Consider the following 20,094-nt stretch of genomic DNA (forward strand, 5'->3'; position numbering starts at 1 on the left):
AGGAGGAGGGAGACGGGGCTGTGAAGGCTGTATTTTGGCAGGGCACAGCTCAGTGCCACAGTCTTTTTGGTTTCCATCTAGAAATCTTAGGATTTAAGCCTGCAGCCTTCCAGCTCCAATCGAGAACCCCATCTACTTTAACCCCCATCTGCTCTCATCCATTCCCTTATTACTTTCCATGTTACAAGGACACAACCACTCCCTCTCTCCCCCTCCCCTGCCCCACACATTCAGATCCACTATCCTGGTGTTACCATCTCATTCGGCATCAGAAGGACAGGTTCAGAGAGTCTTGCTTTCATACCCTTACATCCCATGTAAATCTGTCTCGTGCATATTTATTTTGGATATCCCGGGGTACTCGAGGATCAGGTTGATAACCTCTGAAGCATCTCACGCAAAAGGGCCAGTCCTGGTTTTAACTCCTTCGCATCTATGGACAACATAGGTCCAGTTTCTCAGGAAAAGCAGAAACTACAAGACCATAGATTCAACAGGGGTAAGAGCAGGACTGGTGGCTCAGCCTGACCCCTGTGACATGGAGATCTCTGGTCCAATGCCCCTGGGCTGGGGGGGGGGGGGCAGCTTCCAGGCTTCTCCAATCCCCATATACAATTGTAAGCCAGAAGTTTAACATAGAAACATAGAAATGACGGCAGAAAAAGACCAATCAGCCCATCTAGTCTGCCCAGCGAGCTTCCACACTTATTTCCCTATACTTATCTGTTTCACCAACCACCAACTTCAGGGCTCTTGTTGGTAAGTGTTTGATGCAAATTTCCTGCCATCCCCTGTCATTGATGCAGAGAGTAATGTTGGAGTTGCATCAAAGGTGAGCATAAGGCTTAATGGTTAAGGGTTGTAACCGCCGCATCAAGCAACTTACCCTGATGCTTGTTTACCCAGATTGCACAGATCGATGCTTTGTTGGATGATGTCTGAATGCAAATCCTGTTTTCCTCACTTCCTCCTACCGTTGAAGCAGATAGCAACACTGTAATTGCTTTCAAAGTGATGTATCAGGCTTAAAGATACTGTCCTTGCTCTGACTAGCAAAGGTGAATTAAACTGTAAAGGGGAGAACCATAAAGGCAAATGGTGACCTGTGAATTACTTAGCAGTACCTTTGTTGATCCAGATAGAGAGGGGCCAATGCAAATTCTTTCCTTCGAAGCCTACAGAAGTCCTTCTCACCTATACAAAGGTTAAATTACCCTCTGGCTCCCCTACAAGAGAGGGGGGGGGGGCATGGCTGGAAGCCAGTGGCATTATCCCCTGAATTGCAGTGACACCAAGTGGACCTGGCTACAATTGCTAGGATTAAATGGATATTTCCACAGAAGGAAAATTTAGAGTTGAATGGACCTATGGCAGTTCTTGGAATCAGAATCTGGGGTGTAATCCCGGACCAGAGCCAATGAGGAGCAGGGGATCGTTTGCTAATGAACTTTTTAAATTAGGTATAAAAGAAAGGTTGTCTTTTATGTACAGTCAGACAGGCAGAGCAAGGAAAAGGCAGAAGGACATAGCATTGAGGTGAGGTGTGTTACAGAACTGGAGGTGCAGGATTTATATTGACATTCTGTGCCTTCCTGTATACATTCCAGACTTCACTCTCATAGCCACATAGAATTAGCTGAATGAAGCTATCAAATAATTGTAATAGTAGTTTTACTAGAAGCCTGAAACTAGCCAGCTTTATAAAATTACACAGAAGACCCTTTGGTCTTTCTTATTAAGAATTTTTGGTTTTATAGCCAATTTTAAAGCAGGGGCCATGCTATGGAGGTGGGTGTGATATGAGGAAATGTCATTTTGGTTCTCCCTCCCCAATTTCTTCTGTCTAGAGATGCACTGATTTGATTTGTTGACCAGGCCTGTGGACATTGAATGCACCATGATGTCATGCATCTGAGAAGCTGTCCTGAAGTAACCCTTTGCATATCTCTTTCTTTTTTAGCATGATCGCAATAATAATCATTCTCGCCACAGCAATTGCATTGATCATAGGGTTTGGCGTCGCAGGTATGTCATGTATGCATATATGGGGGGAAAAACTTTCATGTAGTTCTCAGTAGTATTTAGCATTATTATCCTAATCTTCCAGTACCAGTCTCTGTGGTCAGGATGCCTCCCTGGACTTGTTATTGCTCTGCCACAGGTCAGCACCAAGGTCAGCACCAAGAGCTGTGAGGGACTTCAGGCTGTCATAGGGAATGGTGGTACAGGTCTGGGAGGATCTGTATGGGGCTGGAACATGCCAGGTTAGGATCGAGCTACATTATGAAAGAATATTTGGCAGCCCACAAGAGCAGCAGGGTTAATGCAGGTCGGACATAAATCGTTTAATTCACGGAGTTGGACTCACAGTTGCATATTTTGTGTTTTTAATAATATGACATTATGAAGGTCTTATCTTTTACTGACATTTTGATTATGTATGTACCTTGTACCCCGCCCTAAACATAGGAAGGGCGGGTAACAAATGTTTTAAAATAAATAAATAAACTAGTTAACACAGAGCACCTAACGTATGCCTTAAAAGGCAATTTAGAAAAAGATTCTGGTATTTGGGATGGAGGAGGAGAATGGATTTAAATAGTCTCTGGTAAACAATGTTCATTTGCCTGGAGTTCAAGTTAATGTTTTTGTTTAACTTGAAATAATGGAATATTTATAATTCTCTCCTGGTTTTTCCTTTTTTTTTTTTTTCGGTGTGTGCTTTGGAAAGGCTTGTTTTATGCCTATGTCTGTATAAATGCAGAGTTTTATTTTAAAAAGCAATGTACTGACAGAGTAACAACGGAGAAAATTTGCAATCTCACTCTAGACAATGCTAAGAGTCCCTCACTTTCATAAGCAATAAAAATATAATAAGTTTACTCATTTAAAAAGGGAATAATAAGTAGTGTGACTGAATCTCTGCATGCGGTGGGTTGGTGTCTATAGAAGGACATCTCTGCCTCTCCCTTGCTCTCATTAACGTCAGTCCTTCCCTTCTACTGACACAATGGATCCTTTTTGCAAGACCAGCACCTTTGGGACTGGATAAAACATTCCTATAGGTGTAATTCACTCGTAACAGGAATCAGTTCTTCCACAGGAACATAAATGTTCTCTTATTTAACCCAGCAGCTTCCTCCTACTTCACTGAGCTTCTAGCTAAATGTCAATCTACTCCCTAGGGCTATGGCGTCATACGTCCTTACTTGCAAATACCAGTGGGGGAGGGGTTGGCCCCAGTTTTTAAACTTCCCTCTTTACTCCTGTCTGGCTCAGTCCTGGCAGCCAGAGCCCATGTACCGTGGCGTCCTCCAGAGACTGGTTTAAGTATGTCCTGAGTCTGACCAGTAGAGGTCACTGCTGAGCACTGGCCAACACCAGGGACAGCGAATGCTGCCTCCTCAGCAATCCCCCAACTCTGGCTGGCCCGCGGAACAAAAACCCAAATCTCTCTCGCAGCAGCTGATGGTCACTGTCACTGAGTCACCTGCCTGGTCCATAAAAGCAATCTTTATAAAAAAAAAAAAAAAGGGTGCCTTGGCCTCTCCTCTCTAAGCTTACTGTGGCAAAGGTTCACAACGTTTCCTGGTACTTTATACATAGGGACCTGCATTTTCAGCTTTTGTTTTCCCTGGGACTTTATCAGTGCTTTTTACAACAAGAGCAAAAATTGTATTTATCCAGAAACACTTATTTCTCCTGGTTTTATCATTGTGGTAATAATCACTGATAAACTACCAGCCAAAATAAAATAAAAAACTGAAAATGACTAGGAATGTATGGAGGGGGGTTGAGTCACACACACACACACACACACACACACACACACACAAAAACCCTGCCCAAAAGTCATTTTATTTAATTTCTTTTGCTTTAGCACACACTAAAATCATCTGGCGCACATTAAGCCGACAGAAACAAAATGGGAGAAAATAAATCAATAAATAGAAAAGGAAACCAAAGCTTTTTCCATGCCCCCCTTCCAAGATACATTGATTCCACTCCTGGGAATCCATTGAGAATTCCAGCATTTTCCACCCTGCAGTGTAAAAGTACCAGCTTCATATGTGCTCATAGGAGGAAATTAATGTACGACGCCCATGAATTGGTTATTCCGCTTGGGTCTGCATCACTGCAGCAGGAAATAAATTGGACGGGCTGGACAGGCCCTAGGGTCTTTGCCTGCTGTTACTCTGTGGACAGCAATTGCATAAGTCACAGCAGGACATTTTTCTCTCACAGCAGATGACCCCGAGCCACTTAAATTTTAAGTCTCGGAGGGATGAAAACAAATTGAACGTATCTAAATTTGGGGGGCATTCTCGCATTTTTTTTTTCTTGGAAACCAAAATTGTGCAAGAGGGCTTCGAGGGTCATCTTGGAAATTGCAGACTAGTGAGCCCGATGTCAATGGTAGGGAAAAAAGGCAAAAAGGATTGTTCAGGACAGAATTATTGCTCATGTGGCTAGAAGTGGCTCAGTGAAGAAGAGCCAGCGTGGATTTGGCCAAGGGAAGTCTCATCTTACCAAGCCTCTGGTGGCTAGGGGTGAGCCAGTTAATTTAGTGGAACTTCAGCAAGCGTTTTGTAAAGTCTCTCATAAGAGTCTCCTCAGGAAACTACAAAGTCATTCGGCAGAGGAAGAAGTGTCCTGTAGCGGCTTGGTAGCTGTTTTAAGGCTAAAGGATTAAATGCTCAGTTTTCCCACTGGAGAAAGATGAATAGTGGAGGGGTAGCGACTGCGCCTGTCACTTGTATCCATTTTGCTTTATGTATTTATTTATTTTCTTTTTTTGTTTATTTCATTTTTGTTTATTTAAAACAAAAAAAACCCCACAAATAAAAAATGGTGTCAGGTCCGTGAAACACCCGCTTCCCCCACCAACAAAATCATTTAAAACAAAAGCAAAAAAAAAAATTGTGGGCTTCTTTTCACCTCTCCCCAACCCCTCCGATACCCTCTTGCCCCCCACCCCCCACTATCTTGCCCCCATCCGTTGGCTCCAAATGAGGCAGGAGTGAGATCCCCACTCGCGCCTGCCAGGCTGCTGCTTTTTTTCAAACTGGTGCTAGCAATCAGGCCGATAACAGTAAATCCCGCAGGAGAGCCGGCGCTCCGAGGCGAGTGCCTGCTCTCCCAATGTGCGCCCAGGCTACTCTTCTGGGCTCGTGATCAAGTATTTAAATGAGGGCCCACGGTAAAAGGAGCGGCGGCTGTCAGCGGGTTTGACAGCAGATGCTCAATTTTACCGGTGTCGGTTCTCAAACCCGCTGACAGCCACGGGTTCGGAAAATGGACGCCGGCATAATTGAGCGTCCGTCTTCCGACCCGCGGGCCACGGGCCGATATTTAAATTTTTTTTTTAAATTTTGGGGCCTCAGACTTAATATCACTATGATATTCCCGGTGCAGGCAGGCATTCATTTCTGAAAGTAAAATGTGCGGCTTGGCTGCACATTTTACTTTCTGTATCACTCGGGAATAACTAATAGGCTCATTAACATGCATTTGCATGTTGCAGGCAATATTAGTTTCGGGGGGCTTGGCCGCGTGTTTTCGATGCGCTATTACTCCTTACTGTATAAGGGGTAAAGCTAGCGCGTCGAAAATGGGCGGCCAATCGCAGGCTAACCGAAGCGCACTGTACTGTATCGGCCTGAATGTCAGGCTGGCACAGTTTTACTGTACAGTTTCTTGGTACCAGTTTGAAAGATAAGCAGCGGCGGGGCAGGAACAACGGGGAATGGGGTAAGATACTGGGGAGGGGGGGGGGTTGTTTGTTTTTTCTTTTGCTTCATTTTCAGAAAAAAAGGGAAACGAAACGACAATGAAATTCCCAGTTTCCTTCCCTGGTGGGGGTGGCAACAGGGATCTGTGTAGTGGGAACAGTGTTGTGGTTTAACTTATCCGTCAATGATCTGTAAAAAGGGAGCCAGGCATGAAGTTTGCAGATGAGTGGAAATTAAGCCAAGTGGCTAAAACACAAGCAAACTGTGAGGGATCGCAGATGGGGTCCTGTGAGGTTGATGAGCTGAGCATCCACTGTGAATGACAGATGAACTTTAATGTGCCAATGTGAAAAATAGATGCACAAAGGGAGAAAAAAAAATCCTAATTATGGGTCTGACCATGCTAGGTTCTACATTAGGAAAAGGATCTTGGAGTCACTGTGGACAATATGTTGAAATGCTCAGCACAGAATAATACTAGGTATTATTCAGAAAGGAATGGAGAAATAAACTGAGAACATCATCATAACTCCTCTGTATAAAGATCCATGATGCGACCACACCTTGAGTATTGCATTCAGTTCTGTAAGGCTCCTCTCAAAAAAGATACAGTGAACTAGAAAAGATACAAAGAAGGGCAATAAATATGATAAAGGGGTTAGATCACCTCCTTTGTAATTAACAGCTACACAGGTTGGGGGCTCTTCAACTGGGAGAAGAGATGACTGAGAAGGGCTTTTGATGGAGGTTTATAAAATCACGAGTGGTGTGAAACAAGTAAATAGGAGACAGTTATTTATCCTTTTAAGTAGTACTAGAACAAGAGGACATTAATTAAACTAACTGGTGTTCGATTTAAAATAAATTTAAGAAAGTATTTGTTCAGTCAATGCACAATTAAGCTGTTGCTGGAGGATGTGGTCAAGACCAGTAGCATAGCGGGGTTTAAATAAGTTTGGACAAGTTTCTGGAGGTTCATTAACTACTATTATTCATATAGACTCGGGGAATGCCATCTTGTACTGCTGGGTGTGAACAACAGGAAATGCATTTCCCCTTTAGGGTCCGTTGGGTACGTCTTACAAGCCATCTGGAGTGGCTACTATTGGAGACAGGTCGCTGGGTTCAATGAACCAATGGTCTGACCCAATATGGCTTTTCTTGTGTTCTTAAATTTTAAAGAAAAGAAAAATGTTTGGAAGTTAAATACTTCCACCCTCTATTAATTGGAGGTTTTTGCTACAAGTTTTTTTTTTTAGAAGTAAAATATTTCCAAATGTAGTTTGGCCTCATGCAGTTTGTAATAGGAGCAGTTGCACATTTTTTCTTATGATGGCCCCCTGTATGACAAGAAGGCCTCCATACAAGGGGTTGCCCCATCGGGTGAGCTGCGTCGGTACTCTGCTGCGACTCACAGGGCCCTTCTCACTCCTTCCTTGGCAGGTAATAACGCCGCCACGGTCAGCACCCTGACGTCTGTGGGGATGATCAGCAATGACGGCATCCTGTCCTGCATTTTTGTGCCCGACATCAAGCAGGGCAGCGTGATCCAGTGGGAGAAGACAGGTCTGAGTGGGACGGTGCTCCGGTATGAAAATGGCAAAGAGGATAGGACCAAGCAGAATCCTGCATTCAAGGGACGGGTGCAGTTCTTTCTGAACCAGGTGGTAAGCGGCAACGCGTCGCTCCTGATGAAGAATGTGCAGCTGTCCGATGCTGGCACCTACAAGTGTACAGTGACCACGTCGGCAGGTACAGGAAATGCCAAGCTGGACTTCAGGGTTGGAGGTAAGGCAAGAGCACAGATTTGCTGGAAATTTATTCTAGAAAAAGACATTTGTGTCATTTAATTGCATTCATCTTTCTACCAAGCACAGTACACAATTTCAAATAAGGATGTGACGTTCAGAAGAGGGGTAGAACGTGTTTGTTCATCTTTTTGGGCAGCCCAAATGTATTTGATCGTTGTCCATAAATTGTTTCATGCACAGTATTGAATGTACCTGCCTGAGATGACTTACCAAGGAATAAACTGTTTCTTTAGCTCCTTGAAACAGATATGTTACTTTTCGTATTTTCATTTGAACGAATAGCATGAAAAGGTCCCACTCTCACTCCTTGCATTGCTCGTCTGATCTGTTCAATAATTATTCATTTGACTGTGCCATGGTCGCAATCTTTGGGTACTAGAAGTGCTCTGCCCCAGAGTACAAGCGTGGTACAAGGCATGCTCTGCATTGATATAGCCCTATATATATTGACAATTGGCTACATTTCAAGGATCATCTGGGTTTTACTTCCCCCTTCCCTCAAAAGCTCTCGAGGAAGGGTGTGGACAAACTATTGCTGTGGTTCCTTCGTTGTGCCTATCTGGGATCCTCTAGAGACCTATGAAGAGAACATAGAACTCCTCACCCTCACACACCTACTCCATCATTACCCAAAAAAATGTTATTACTTCACTTTCACATAGAAGAAGGGGGCTAGAGGGGTTCCCACAATTTTCTCTGCTCTATAACTAGGACAATACAAACTTGATAGCTAAAGATCAAGTGTGGCAGTGACATTTTTTTTCCCCTTAAAGACCACAACATCCGCATTTTTTGGCTCATTGTCCTGCTCTTACATTTTTTTTCCGGCAGGGATGATACAGATATGAGTCCTCAGCAGGTACTGTTTTATTTCTCCTCAGATTATAGTCCTGTAGATGTGGAAAATGTCACAGGGGGTGCATTGCAGTGCACGTCTGACAGCTGGTACCCAAAACCCTCTGTGACATGGCTAAACACGTCCTCGGGCGAGAACCTCACCAGGTTCTCAGAGACCAGCTTCCAGGAGGTCTTCGACAATGCAGTGGAGGTGGTGTCACTCCTGAAGAACGTGGCACTCAATGGCGCTTACTCGTGTGTGATCGAAAACCAGATCGCCAGAGGGACAAGCTATGTCATTGTCACAGGTACACAGTGATCTCTTCTACTGTCAGAGATTATCATGGCACAGAGCATTCTGCAAAAATCATTGAAGGCACCAAGGGATTGAGGATAAAAAGAAAAGAAATTGACATCTCCAGTTACAGAAATACTTGTTTTATGTCTATCACAATCAGTAATACATTAAAAGGGATTTTATTGTTTCATATATTTTTATGCTAGTTAGTAGATTTCTGTCTTCTGCATATCAGAACTGTTCATCTTAGTGGTTCTCACAATGATCAAATCTATTTGGCACGAAGCTTACGTCCAGTAAACCAGTCTCAAGCAGCTCCCTTAATACATGTATAGCTGTATCTATCTTAATATAGGCAATTTATATTAATGAAACAAGGGTCCCTTACCACATCCGGGATGATTTTTGAGCATGTGTATGTGAGGTTAGAGTCGTAACGAAAATATGGCAAGTAGGGTTTGGGTATATTTTATAAGGGAAAGCTTGTGTACAATTTTTAGATATGTATATAATTGAATTATTTATTTATTTATTTATTTATTTAAAATATTTCTATACCGGCCTTCATGAATGGGATTCATATCAGGCCGGTTTACATGGAACAAGGGATAAACCAAAGTAACCATAAATAAGAAAGGTCGAAACTATCAAAGTTACAATAAAACAGGGGTATTAAACTTGGGAGCTAGAGTAGCTAGGAATAAGAGAAGTAGGAGTAAGAGAGATAGGAATTAACTACATAATAATCATATAATATGGTATGAAATTAGTAGACATTCCGTTCCTTGATCTTTAAATTAAAAGGTTTTTGGATTTTTGCATATGCTGGTTGGGTCTGTTTGGTATAGTTATTTATGTCATAGCTTAGTCCGAGAGAGTACTGTGTGAGAAGATAAATATAAATACTGTCAAACTTGCATAAGAACGCTTGAAATATTTGGGATGCAGCAGTTTGAATAGAGAGGGTAGAACACACAAGCTGTAATTCAACTATAAACCTGCCACGAGCGAGAGAATTATGCACTGGGGGGTGAGTGATGCAATAAAGTGTGCCCAGCCTAGCGCGAGGTTAATGAGCATGTGGACGCGCATTTTGGACTTGCTAGACTAGCACCCGATGCAATAAGGGGATTAGCGCGTCCAAAGCACGCGCCCAAACAACTGCGTAGCCGATAGCTCTCATCACATGTAAATTCCATGTAGATAAGGCTATTAAGCTATATTACCCTCTGATGCAGAAAAATCCCCCCGATGCCCAACGCGCACTTTTCAATGCCACAAATTTAACTCCAGCCCTGGAGCTGGCATTAAATCATTCCGCCAGTCAAGGGCTCCTGAGAAAGGCAAAAACACTTTTCTGTGTGGTTCCTCCTTCTAAGTATCATTGCAATACTTAGATCTACTGCTTGCAGTGTTCAAGATTAAAGGAATCATGTGTCAACCTGATCTAAAAAAAAAAAAAATAAATTTCTGTTTGCACTATATACACGTTCCAGGCGTGTATATTGTGCATGTACGTTGGGCAAAATCAACTGAGGCGGGATAAATGGACACTCATATTGAGCACCTGTTACAATTGTGGATGCACAGCCATGTCTGCTGGGCGCCCAATGCATAAATCTTCCCTAGCGCATCCTTTTTAATGCAGCGCCTCGTTTAAATATTGCATTGGATGCCCAGTAGACGTGGCTGTACGTGCATTAAAAAAAAAAGCAGGCGCCCAATTTGGACGCAGGCTTTTACACTTGTCTTATTGCATCGGTGGGTGCATTTGGTTCCTACGATTGGCTATAATGGGGCATAGTCCTGGAAACCAGGGACGGATGCCTGGAACAGATGCAACGGCAGCCCAGAGGCAAAGACAGATGTGAATAAAGTTTGGTAAATGGAAAAGCACAAAGGAAAGAAAAGGGTGATCCCTGGACAGAGGATTGGGAGAGGGAGGAACTGAGCTCCGTCTAGAGTAGTCACCCCCCACCCAAGGCCTAGAAAAGTTAGCGTATTGCGAGGAGCGAGGAAATCCGATCCCGAAGGGACAGTGGAGATGTTCTGCATGAAGAGCCACTGAGCCATAGTGGATGGTAAGAGGATGCCAAAGCTACCATGGCAGTGAGCAATCAGCAGCCCGGCAAGGACTAGGCAAAAGAGGAGGTGGACTGGACTGGCCTCGGCTGGCCATAGAGGAGCGGGATTTGCAGTCACCCTATTCATGCACTAGCCTTTCGTCTCTCACTTTGATTCTTGAAATGGGGGTGTGGAGCTCACTGGCCCACGAAGGCCTGGAAGGAGGCCGGAAGGCTGCCTATTCACACAGTCCTTTAGAAATAGTATGCAAAATCCTGTGCTCACCCTGTACCGAGGGAAGTGTAGTGCTGAAGGCTGGATTTATTTCCTTTTATCCTAGGAGCTAAGGCAACATTAAAGAGATTCAATAGCTCTACATGTGTCATTTGCTGGAAGAGACTCTCAGGAAAGCTCATCATTAAACTAATATATCATTCTTTTGCAGACTCTGGCATGAAGAAAAAAGCTCAGTTAGACATCCTGACTGCAGCATCCCAGCCTTCCCACCACATCCCATTCCACTGCCTGCTGATACCAATTTTGACCTACTGCCTAACACTGTCATAATAATTCATCCACCCCATGCACAGAACCCTACAACTCAAGGTAAGGCCAAAAAGAACTCCTAAAATATGTATCTGTGTGAGTTTATTGCAGCCAAGCAAGTCCATAAAGATATAGGCGCTCTGACTCTGCGAGTGCTGATAAACAGCTAGGGTCATGTTTTTTTGGTCCTGCATGCTTTTATGGAGCCTGTAAAACTCTATAAGTGACATGGGCAGTGACTCACAACTTCCTGGGCTCCTTAAACTGGATGTCCCCAAAGGAGGAAGCCAAACCTAAGAGAATTATAATAATTCAATTGGACATCAAAGCCCCACTCTCTTAGTAGGTCCTTATCTTATCCCCTTCAATCTCATTTCCGGATGGATGGAAGAGTTTTGGGTCATTATAACACTTCTGGCAGTCGATGAGTCAGACCAATTATAATTAGTCCCTGCCTGGATGCTAAAATGGGAACTTTTGAGATTTCTTTCCTGCAGGACAAATGATCCCTTCTCTTTGTTAATAATGGGGACAATTTTTCAAATGCTGCAGGAAGCTGACTGGTCCCTGGGTACTCTGTACCTTGTACCCCTAGACCTGCAAGCTAATTTTGAAGGAGAAGCCCACCCCACCCCCTTTTTTAACTGAGTACTTTGCATCTGCTTGATAAGTCCCGGCACGCCCTTCACTTCCCTCCCCCTGAGGAGAGGAAAAATGTTCAGCCTGCTTAGTTACCCGGGCAAATTCCCTTCAAAATTGTCCTCCAGGTTTGCTTAATATAATTTTCAATTATGAATTATTTTCAGATTCTGGTCAACAATTGATTGGGGAGGGGGGTGTTAGGAAGTTAAAAAAAAAACAGAAATGAGAGGGAGCCAAGGAGATAGAGAAGCACAGAAAATAAGGTGGGAGTAAGAGCTGTAAAGAACTGGCAAAAGAGTATAGATGGAAATAGGGCAAAAATGAAAGAATATATTTACACCAATATTACCATGTTCCTTATCCTACAGCTTCTGGTTCCAGACATAATTATAGACGGTCACATTGTTCTTGTCTGAACCTCCTCCCTCTTGTTTAAAAAACATATTATAAACTGATCTGAGGCTCCCGATCTGAGTCAGCAGAAGATATCTTTCTTCTCAACTTGGTCAGTCCTGGTATCCCAACTCCAAGCGCCTACCGGAGCCATGAGAGAGTAAACAGAATAAATGACGGCAGATAAAGACCAAAGGTCCATCCAGTCAGCCCAGCAAGCTGCTTTTGGTAATAACTTGGCTAAATTCATCTGAGTCTTCTGGACTTTACTTTGATCACAGGGCCCAATAACCAATTTTTGTTTGTTTGGGTTTTTTTGGGGGGGGGGGGGAATTAATCAACGCTTTGTATCTTGATGTGGTTTTATGTCATGCCTATTTTTCTCACTGAACCTATTCTTTAAAAAAAAAAAAAATCACTTGGAAGTTGGCCACCCTACTCTGCCTTGATCTGGTAAACAGTAAGATGAAAGCACCTCGAGCAGTAAATATTGGTCAGGGAGAAATATCATAATTAGAGATATAAGGGGCAGTTAGTCAGAGAATCCTACCCTCATCTGACTTCTAGACAGCTAGAAAGGGGATTATGGTGTCAGCAGCTGCTTGAGACTTGGAAAAGAATCTGTGTCCTTGACCAAATCAATGCTGCTCTCACAAATGTGTGAAAGCGTTCATTCTTCTCTTTGCTGCTGATCACCTCCATCTCTGCAACACGCTTAGAAGCTACAAGGGCTCCCCAGACTCCATCGAGAAAAACGAGTCAGACCTGGGTCTCACACACTGCTGCCAAGCCTGCAGTTCCCTCTAACCAAATCATGAGTTTAACACAGAGCTCTGGTGGCAGCATTGGTCCTGGATATAGCTGGATCCTTTGCTGGTTGTGGTACAATTTACTGGACCAACCTCACATAGAAAAAGAATATAAGGGCAGACAAAGAGCTAAGACACATCTGGTCTGACCAAATTACTTCCTGTTATGATTGCCATAGACCCCAGTGGATCTCTGGCTTCCTCTTCACTTCTTTTCAGCAAAGAAACGTAGAAGATATTGGCATATAAGAACCAGTGGGTGCACCCAGCCTGCCCATCGGTGCATGCCTTCTGGGCTGCCACAGTTCTTAATCTGTGGTCATCTCCAAAGACCCCATAGTAAATGTTCTTGAGCAATCCAGAGATGATGTGGTACACAAGCTTTCAAGACAGCATAGGTCCTTTCTTCAACTAAAGATTCTTGTGTGGACGCAATATTGTATGCTTGCTATCATCTTTCACTTACACAAACATTGGGCCTACAAAGAATCCAATCATTGGTTTACTGGTTCATTTACATGAAGTTCATTGACATCAGCTGAGCACAATACATCCATTTTTAGGTTTTTTGTTTTTTTTATTAAATAATTTCATCTATTGGCTGGTTGGTAATGTAGCTATGGTGAATGAATCAGCTTCTCCCATTTTGTGTCTAGGACTCAAATGGAAAGCTTCCAGAATATACAAATATAGGTTGACTTTGCCAGTGTTCAATGTCCTGGAAAGTCTCCATAGGGACCAATTCATCAACTGTTTGTTCCACATTTAGCAAAGGAAATATCTTAGTGGGTTGTTTTTTTTTTTTTTACCTATGAAACACCTGAATGCAAAACTGTAGCACTGTTGTTTTGGGTTTGTTTTTTTTAACATGGAAGCAAAGTCTTTAAAAAAAATGCCTCGATGTGATCTGAGAAGGAAATGTGCAGACCAAAATCTGTGTGCTGGGAGGAAAGGAAGAAAAGGTGCCGGATTCCCAGGACTGCTCATGCTATACTAAAGAAAAGTCTTCTGAAATGCAGGAATAACATTATCTTACTATTTGTTTTCAGAAAACGTGAAAAAAAAAACCCAAACGGCATGGCAGGAAAATTTTCAAGGACTGTTCGACTCACAGCCATATCTGAGTTGAATGTCAGGCTTCTTCTTTGAAGAATAAGGTTTTGGTTGGGGGGGTTGCATTCTGGAAGGGATGAGGGGGAGAGTGTATCTGGGTGTGACAGCTCTACCAGCAGTTTATGTGTTAGAATAGACAGTACAAGGTCAACCAGAAGCTCTACTTTTTCAGAAGCTCTCTGGTTAGACTTCTTGCAGTTGGGTTGGGTTGGGTTGGGGAGGGCGGATAGAGAGAGTCAAAGAGTCCCCAAGAATAAAGAAACCCCAAACTACAGATGCATCTTGGTATTTTTCCAAAGCTTCTCTCCTAGAAAGTAACAATAGCTGACCAGTAAGGACCTTGTGGCCCACTGTCCCTTTAAACTGTCATGGCAGACCCTGCTCCGACTCCGCTGTTATCCCTAGCTCCCTGTGTCTGCCCTGGATGCTCGAATCCTTCGCTGGCCTCTGCTTACTCTTCCACCTCTCTTCATAGGAGATACCAGGTGTCCGTCACCTGCCCAGCAAAGCACTAATTTCCTCTGACCCCGGGTATGCTCCACACATCTCCTCCCACCCTCAGGGAAGCAGCTCAAACCTCCTTGCAACTGTGATGAGCTGCAGATTTTAATCCAAGCCCATTTTGTTTCAAACTTCAGCATATTGCTAGAAGCCCGGGGATAGCTAACAAATGTGAATTTTATGCACCTTTTGAGATGAAATCTAGCACAATTGAATTTCTGGAAGGTGAGTCATGAGACCATGAATACTTATTTCTTATAAAGTGGTTGTGTAAAATATTTATTTTAAAAAAATCAATAAAAGGGAATGGTACCATAATTACAGTATAAAAAGATCTCAGTATAATCTTAGTTACCACACAGTGCATTCTTTTTTTTCTCCTTAATTAATGCATCCTGGTTAATCTGGTGACACTATTGTGTTACACAAAGGCACTTTTTTTCTTATGCCTAGTAAATAAGGTTTTTGGTTACGGTGCTTGGAGAGAACAAAGATTGATTGATACTGAATCTGCTGGAAAGTACTCATCATCCCTAGTGTGAAAAGTAATATGCTCAAATCTCCTTCCATCTCATGAGGTAGTTCAGGCTATCTTGTGCTAAAAATCATTTCCAGTCCTTGCAAAAGTATGCTCTCACTCCACCCTCCTGCCAAGATTGCAGAAGACTAAACTTTACTCAATAGAAGAAAAAAAAGATTGGATTAACTTGAATGTGTCCTTCCCTTTAAATTAATCACCCTCTATCTCTGGGTCAGCAGAAGGACAACTTGCATCGTTTTAAGGAACGATAACTAACTCCATTGACAAAGTGGTATTCGATGTGCAGGTTATGCTCCCCACCCTGTTCAAAAAGCAGAGAATAGTGAGAATAGAATCAGGGAAAGGGGCAGGAGTAGGTCAGCAGGAGATACCCTGTTTTCAACCAAACATCTGAATTGTAATGTTTTTGAATTCTTTATAAGAAGTATCTCAAGAACCTGCATACACACACATGCCATTAATTCTGATTTCATGGACGTACTCACGCAAGACAACACAGCAAGCCCTAAGACGTCACAGGATCACACACGACACGACTGTAAGCCTCAAGATATTTTAGATGCATACCAGTATGGCACTACTGAATATCCCAAGTTATGTCATGGCCTTAAATTCATTCCATGCAAGCCACTGTTAACCCAAAATAACTGGGATGAATGCAAATGCTCCAAATCTCAGGATATTCTAGTTTATGAGGCCTACTTGCTCCGTGGGACCCCACAGAATTCAGGAGGCAGTGCTCAGATGCACAGGAGGAATAACCAGCTTGACCACATTGAAACCCGCAGGCAACAAGCAACTATGTGCTTCCCCAGGCCGGGCAAATAGCAGAGACATACCTGAAGTGAATTGGCTCCTACAGGATTCCTTGCTCTTCAGGAATTCTTGACACCAGAGTGACTTCCAGGTCAGCAATAGCAAGCCAGTGGCCTACTTACTTTCACAATTAAGGAAGTAAAATGCTCAGCATTGCTTAAGTTTGAAATATTGTCCTCTGCCTCAGTGACATTGTCTTTACTTACTGTACAGTCCTCACTCAACATTCCCTCCAATAAGCATGAAATCCTCTCCATTAAAACTTCACTTGAGTAAATATCTTTCAAAGTCAAAAGAAAATGTATTTCAGACTTACTGGAAGGAAGGCTGAATGAGGACCAGATTCTTCTGTGCTCTTCTGGGTTCTTGTCTCCATCGCCCTCGTCTTCCCCAGCTCACTATCCACCCGGGAGCAAGACAGGGAAGATGTTCCTGCTGTGTGAGTTTATGAAGTTCCAGCAGCTGATGAACAGACTGGCTCCAAAGGGAACGGTTACCTGCTCTGCAAAGCTGCTACAAGCTCACAGTTGGCATACCAAGCTCTAGATTTATCCAAAAATATTGCTCGCAAGCTTTTCCCATGTTCTTGTTTTATTTTTATTTTAAATGTATGTGCAATTATCTTAATATATTTGTTAGCACATGTAGAAGGCAGAGCTAGAACATTGGTGCAGGGCAGATGCTGTTTTATTGGTTTCTGGGCATTGACTGGAGTGCAGGAGTTTTTGAATGAGAGAAGTAGAAAGAAACAGAGTCTTTTTTTTTTTATCAGAACTGCCTTTCGGTGAACCAAAAAAATGGCTAAAAGCAGAATGGTTTCTCAGCTCAGTCCACCATGAATTTGTCGGTGTGGTACAGCAGCAGTGCAGCAAACAAAACTGGCCTTGATGCATGCCTTTCATTCCTTACAGTGGAGAGATCGACGCGCCCCTGTGATGCGCAGCTTCCCCCCGGAACAGCAGAGCCAAACTGGTAGAGGATGGAACTCCATGGGCGGGGCTTCCTACTTCCATAAGGAAGAAAGCGCTGGGGGTTAATCCTCTGGAGAGCCATGTTTGATGATGCCAGAGTGACCCCAGTCCAAGGAAGGAGATTTTAGGGCCAGTCCCGCATCTCTCACAAGGCCCGTCCTCATGCACTCTGCAATCTGCGGCATTGATTACAGATGGTAGAAGCAGGGACCTTCCAATGCCACAAGGCACTGGAGATGCAAATTCAAAAACCCAGGATGAACAAAATTCTCCTGGAACTGAGTCACTTGGACAGCTCTGTAGAGTGGTCCTATAGCTCCACGTCAAAAGGGACATGGCCTGGTGTCACCCTGTGCAGGCTTAAGTTGTAGATGCAATCCTGCTTTTCTTAGGGAAGCAAGAACTACGCGTCCAGGTCTGCATGCAGTGGGACAAAACCAGAGTTTCCATGCGGAGCTATATGGTTACCCTAGCTATAGTCACTGTCAGAGTTTCAGAGATGTAAACATAAAAGTAGGTAGAGTACTTTGAGAAAGCTTGTTACTCCATCTTCTGGTTTATTAAACCTCCACTTTTTTTTTTCATTGTAAATTCATGTAGGTTCCTCACAATACATTCAAAATCATTTTAGAGCCACTTTTAAATACAAAATGGCTGAAAATAAGTTTGCTTTGCGATTTGAAACCTACTGGGTGAGAAAATGAAGTGAGGACCATACTGTAGGCCGGCACTAGGGCAGCTTCCATATGATACCTACTTTGAATTCTGTATTCCCCCTCAGGAGGAGATACCTCTATCTGTCATGAGATAGTACGGTAACAATCATCCTTGTTAATTACTTCAATCATGCCTTTCAAAGCGTGTTAGAGTAAAAATTGCAACATTTTTATCCGGGGCTGTGTGTTAAAATGTCTTACTGGGTATCTTTACTGCAGGATGTGATATCATGACAGTCTCATGGGTACGATAAAGCCTACATTTTCCTTCCAGCCAGTCATGCTTGTCTGAGACAGGTCAGGTGACCTGTTTCTACCCAATCAGGTAAACCTGCCTATGTGTAATAATACTTATATATAAACCATAGGGATGATAACATGAGCAGTAGATATGAAGTTGAAAGTAAACACCACCAAGAACAGGAACACGGTTTAGGCAGTTCATACATTTGTAATGTATATTTGGAAGATTATTGGCCATATGCAATAAAGACTGTTTCCATAGACACAGAATAGGACAAAGTTCTTTCTGAACAAGGCCCTGTGTGTCTTCACTTTTGTTATTCTTGTATTATTATGTTTTCTTATCAAAACTGTCTATTGCTTAACTCTTTGATTCATTTGTGATCAGTCATCTGAATTTTTATCAAATAAAGTTGTATTTTATTAACTCAGTTTTTGTCTGTTGGGGAAATGCGAGAGGCTGCAGTTCAAGCAGTGGCCACAAGGCAGCAGTATCTTCCATTAGGGACTGCAGTACCAACAGTGACCACCAGGCTTCAGTGTTTCCCAGACATCACAAGTCATTTTTCTAAAAGCTGCTCAGGATAAATTTAACCTGTTATCTTTAGCTGCACTACCCTAACTAGTTAGATGTTCAACTGAAACTCTCTCCAGCTAGATTTAAATTCCCCCTTTCAGGCAGTTCAAAGCGAATTACATTCAGGTACTGCAGGCATTTCCCTATCCCCACAGGTTCCACAATCTTAAGGACCTCAATCACCAAAGCATTTTTCCCACACAGAATAGGAAATAATCAGACCCTAAAGCCTAGATTTTAAAAGGCCTGCACGCGAGTGCCAGGCCTCTCCGAAGGGGGCGGGCCGCGACAGCGCCATTGTATGCTGTCCCGAAGATTCGCGCGCTGGCAGCTGGTCGGCCCGTGCAACTTCAGCTCCGGCCCTGAAGTAAGTTCAAAAACAAAAAAAACATAGGATAGGAAGGGTTTAGGGGGTGGGGAGGGGAGGAGAGGGGAGGAGGGGAAGAGGGAGGGAGTTTAGGTAGGGGGGTAGGGAAGTTCCCTCCCAGTCCGCTCCTTAATTGAAGCAGACCGGGAGGGGACTGGGGAAGGCCCGATTGCGTCGCCGCGCGTAATTTGCAAAAATTCACACACCCCCCTTGCGCGCGCCGCCCGCATGTGCACGCGCAGACTGTAAAATCCGGCGCACATGCGCGGGCGGCCACCCGCCTGCGCGCACGTTATAAAATTAGCGCGCCCATGTGCGCGCGCGCCGCCCGCATGTGCACACACAGACTGTAAAATCCGGTGCACATGCGCGGGCGGCCACCCGCCTGCGCGCACGTTATAAAATCAGCGCGTCCATGTGCGCGCGCGCCGCCCGCATGTGCACACGCAGACTGTAAAATCCGGCGCACATGCGCGGGCGGCCACCCGCCAGTGCGCACGTTATAAAATCAGCGCGTCCATGTGCGCGCGCGCCGGGAACCCTGCGCATCTTTTCAAATCTACCCCTAAGTTGTACCCGAGGCAAAGGAGAGGGAAGTGACGTTCTCAAGGTCACAGGGAGCAGTGGTAAGATTTGGCTTCCCTGGCTCCTGGGCCGCTGCTCTAACCACTAGAGCTACTCTTCGCCGGTTTGCACAGAAAATCAGTGCTGAACCGGTTACGGCCTAACAAAAGAGAATCCCCAAACCGGTGATTCCCAGGCCTGATCCCCCTTCCTGACTGCAAGTGTAGAAAAAAAAAGCAAGGCTGCCCCACTGCCTCTCCCTCCTCCTTCCTGACTGGAAATAACCGGGATCACCCCATACCCCCTCCCTGCCTCCTGTCTGTAATTTAAAAGAAAAAAGTGGGACCTTCATTTCCCCATCCCACTCCCTCCTCTCTCCCAAAAGCAGTGCAAGTGCCCCCCTCCTCCCCCCCTCAGTAATGTTTCCCTCCCTCCCGAGCCCTCCCCTACTTCCTAACCCTGTCCCCTCCCAAGGTTTCCTCAAGCCCAGCTGGGAGGAGAGCACAGGCGTTACCTCCTCCCTGCTCTCAGCATCCAGCTTTGCTCTGACAAT

At 44.0% G+C, this 20,094-nt stretch overlaps 1 protein-coding gene and 1 long non-coding RNA gene across 3 annotated transcripts in view; one reads left to right on the plus strand and one right to left on the minus strand.

The window, feature by feature from the left end:
• LOC115077042 overlaps nt 1–20,094 on the minus strand; it is a 30,916-nt gene that overhangs the window by 10,440 nt on the left and 382 nt on the right. The gene's annotated exons all lie outside the window — the stretch shown is intronic.
• VTCN1 (V-set domain containing T cell activation inhibitor 1) lies at nt 1,962–18,435 on the plus strand. Its single transcript, XM_029579190.1, has 5 exons — nt 1,962–2,025; nt 7,176–7,520; nt 8,425–8,688; nt 11,188–11,348; nt 16,876–18,435. Exons 1-4 carry the CDS (start codon nt 1,962–1,964, stop codon nt 11,307–11,309), a joined length of 795 nt encoding a protein of 264 aa, XP_029435050.1. The 3' UTR covers nt 11,310–11,348; nt 16,876–18,435.

This window comes from Rhinatrema bivittatum, chromosome 15 (genome assembly GCF_901001135.1).
Source record: "Rhinatrema bivittatum chromosome 15, aRhiBiv1.1, whole genome shotgun sequence".
NCBI classification, from domain to species: domain Eukaryota; kingdom Metazoa; phylum Chordata; class Amphibia; order Gymnophiona; family Rhinatrematidae; genus Rhinatrema; species Rhinatrema bivittatum.

What these genes read in the sequence shown, in the direction of transcription:
- VTCN1 (XM_029579190.1), top strand. Translation starts at nt 1,962, where the DNA reads ATGATCGCAATAATAATCATTCTCGCCACAGCAATTGCATTGATCATA. An exon ending in CATAGGGTTTGGCGTCGCAG is followed by an intron (nt 2,026 to 7,175) that starts GTATGTCATGTA and finishes CTTCCTTGGCAG; the next exon opens with GTAATAACGCCGCCACGGTC. An exon ending in GCTGGACTTCAGGGTTGGAG is followed by an intron (nt 7,521 to 8,424) that starts GTAAGGCAAGAG and finishes ATTTCTCCTCAG; the next exon opens with ATTATAGTCCTGTAGATGTG.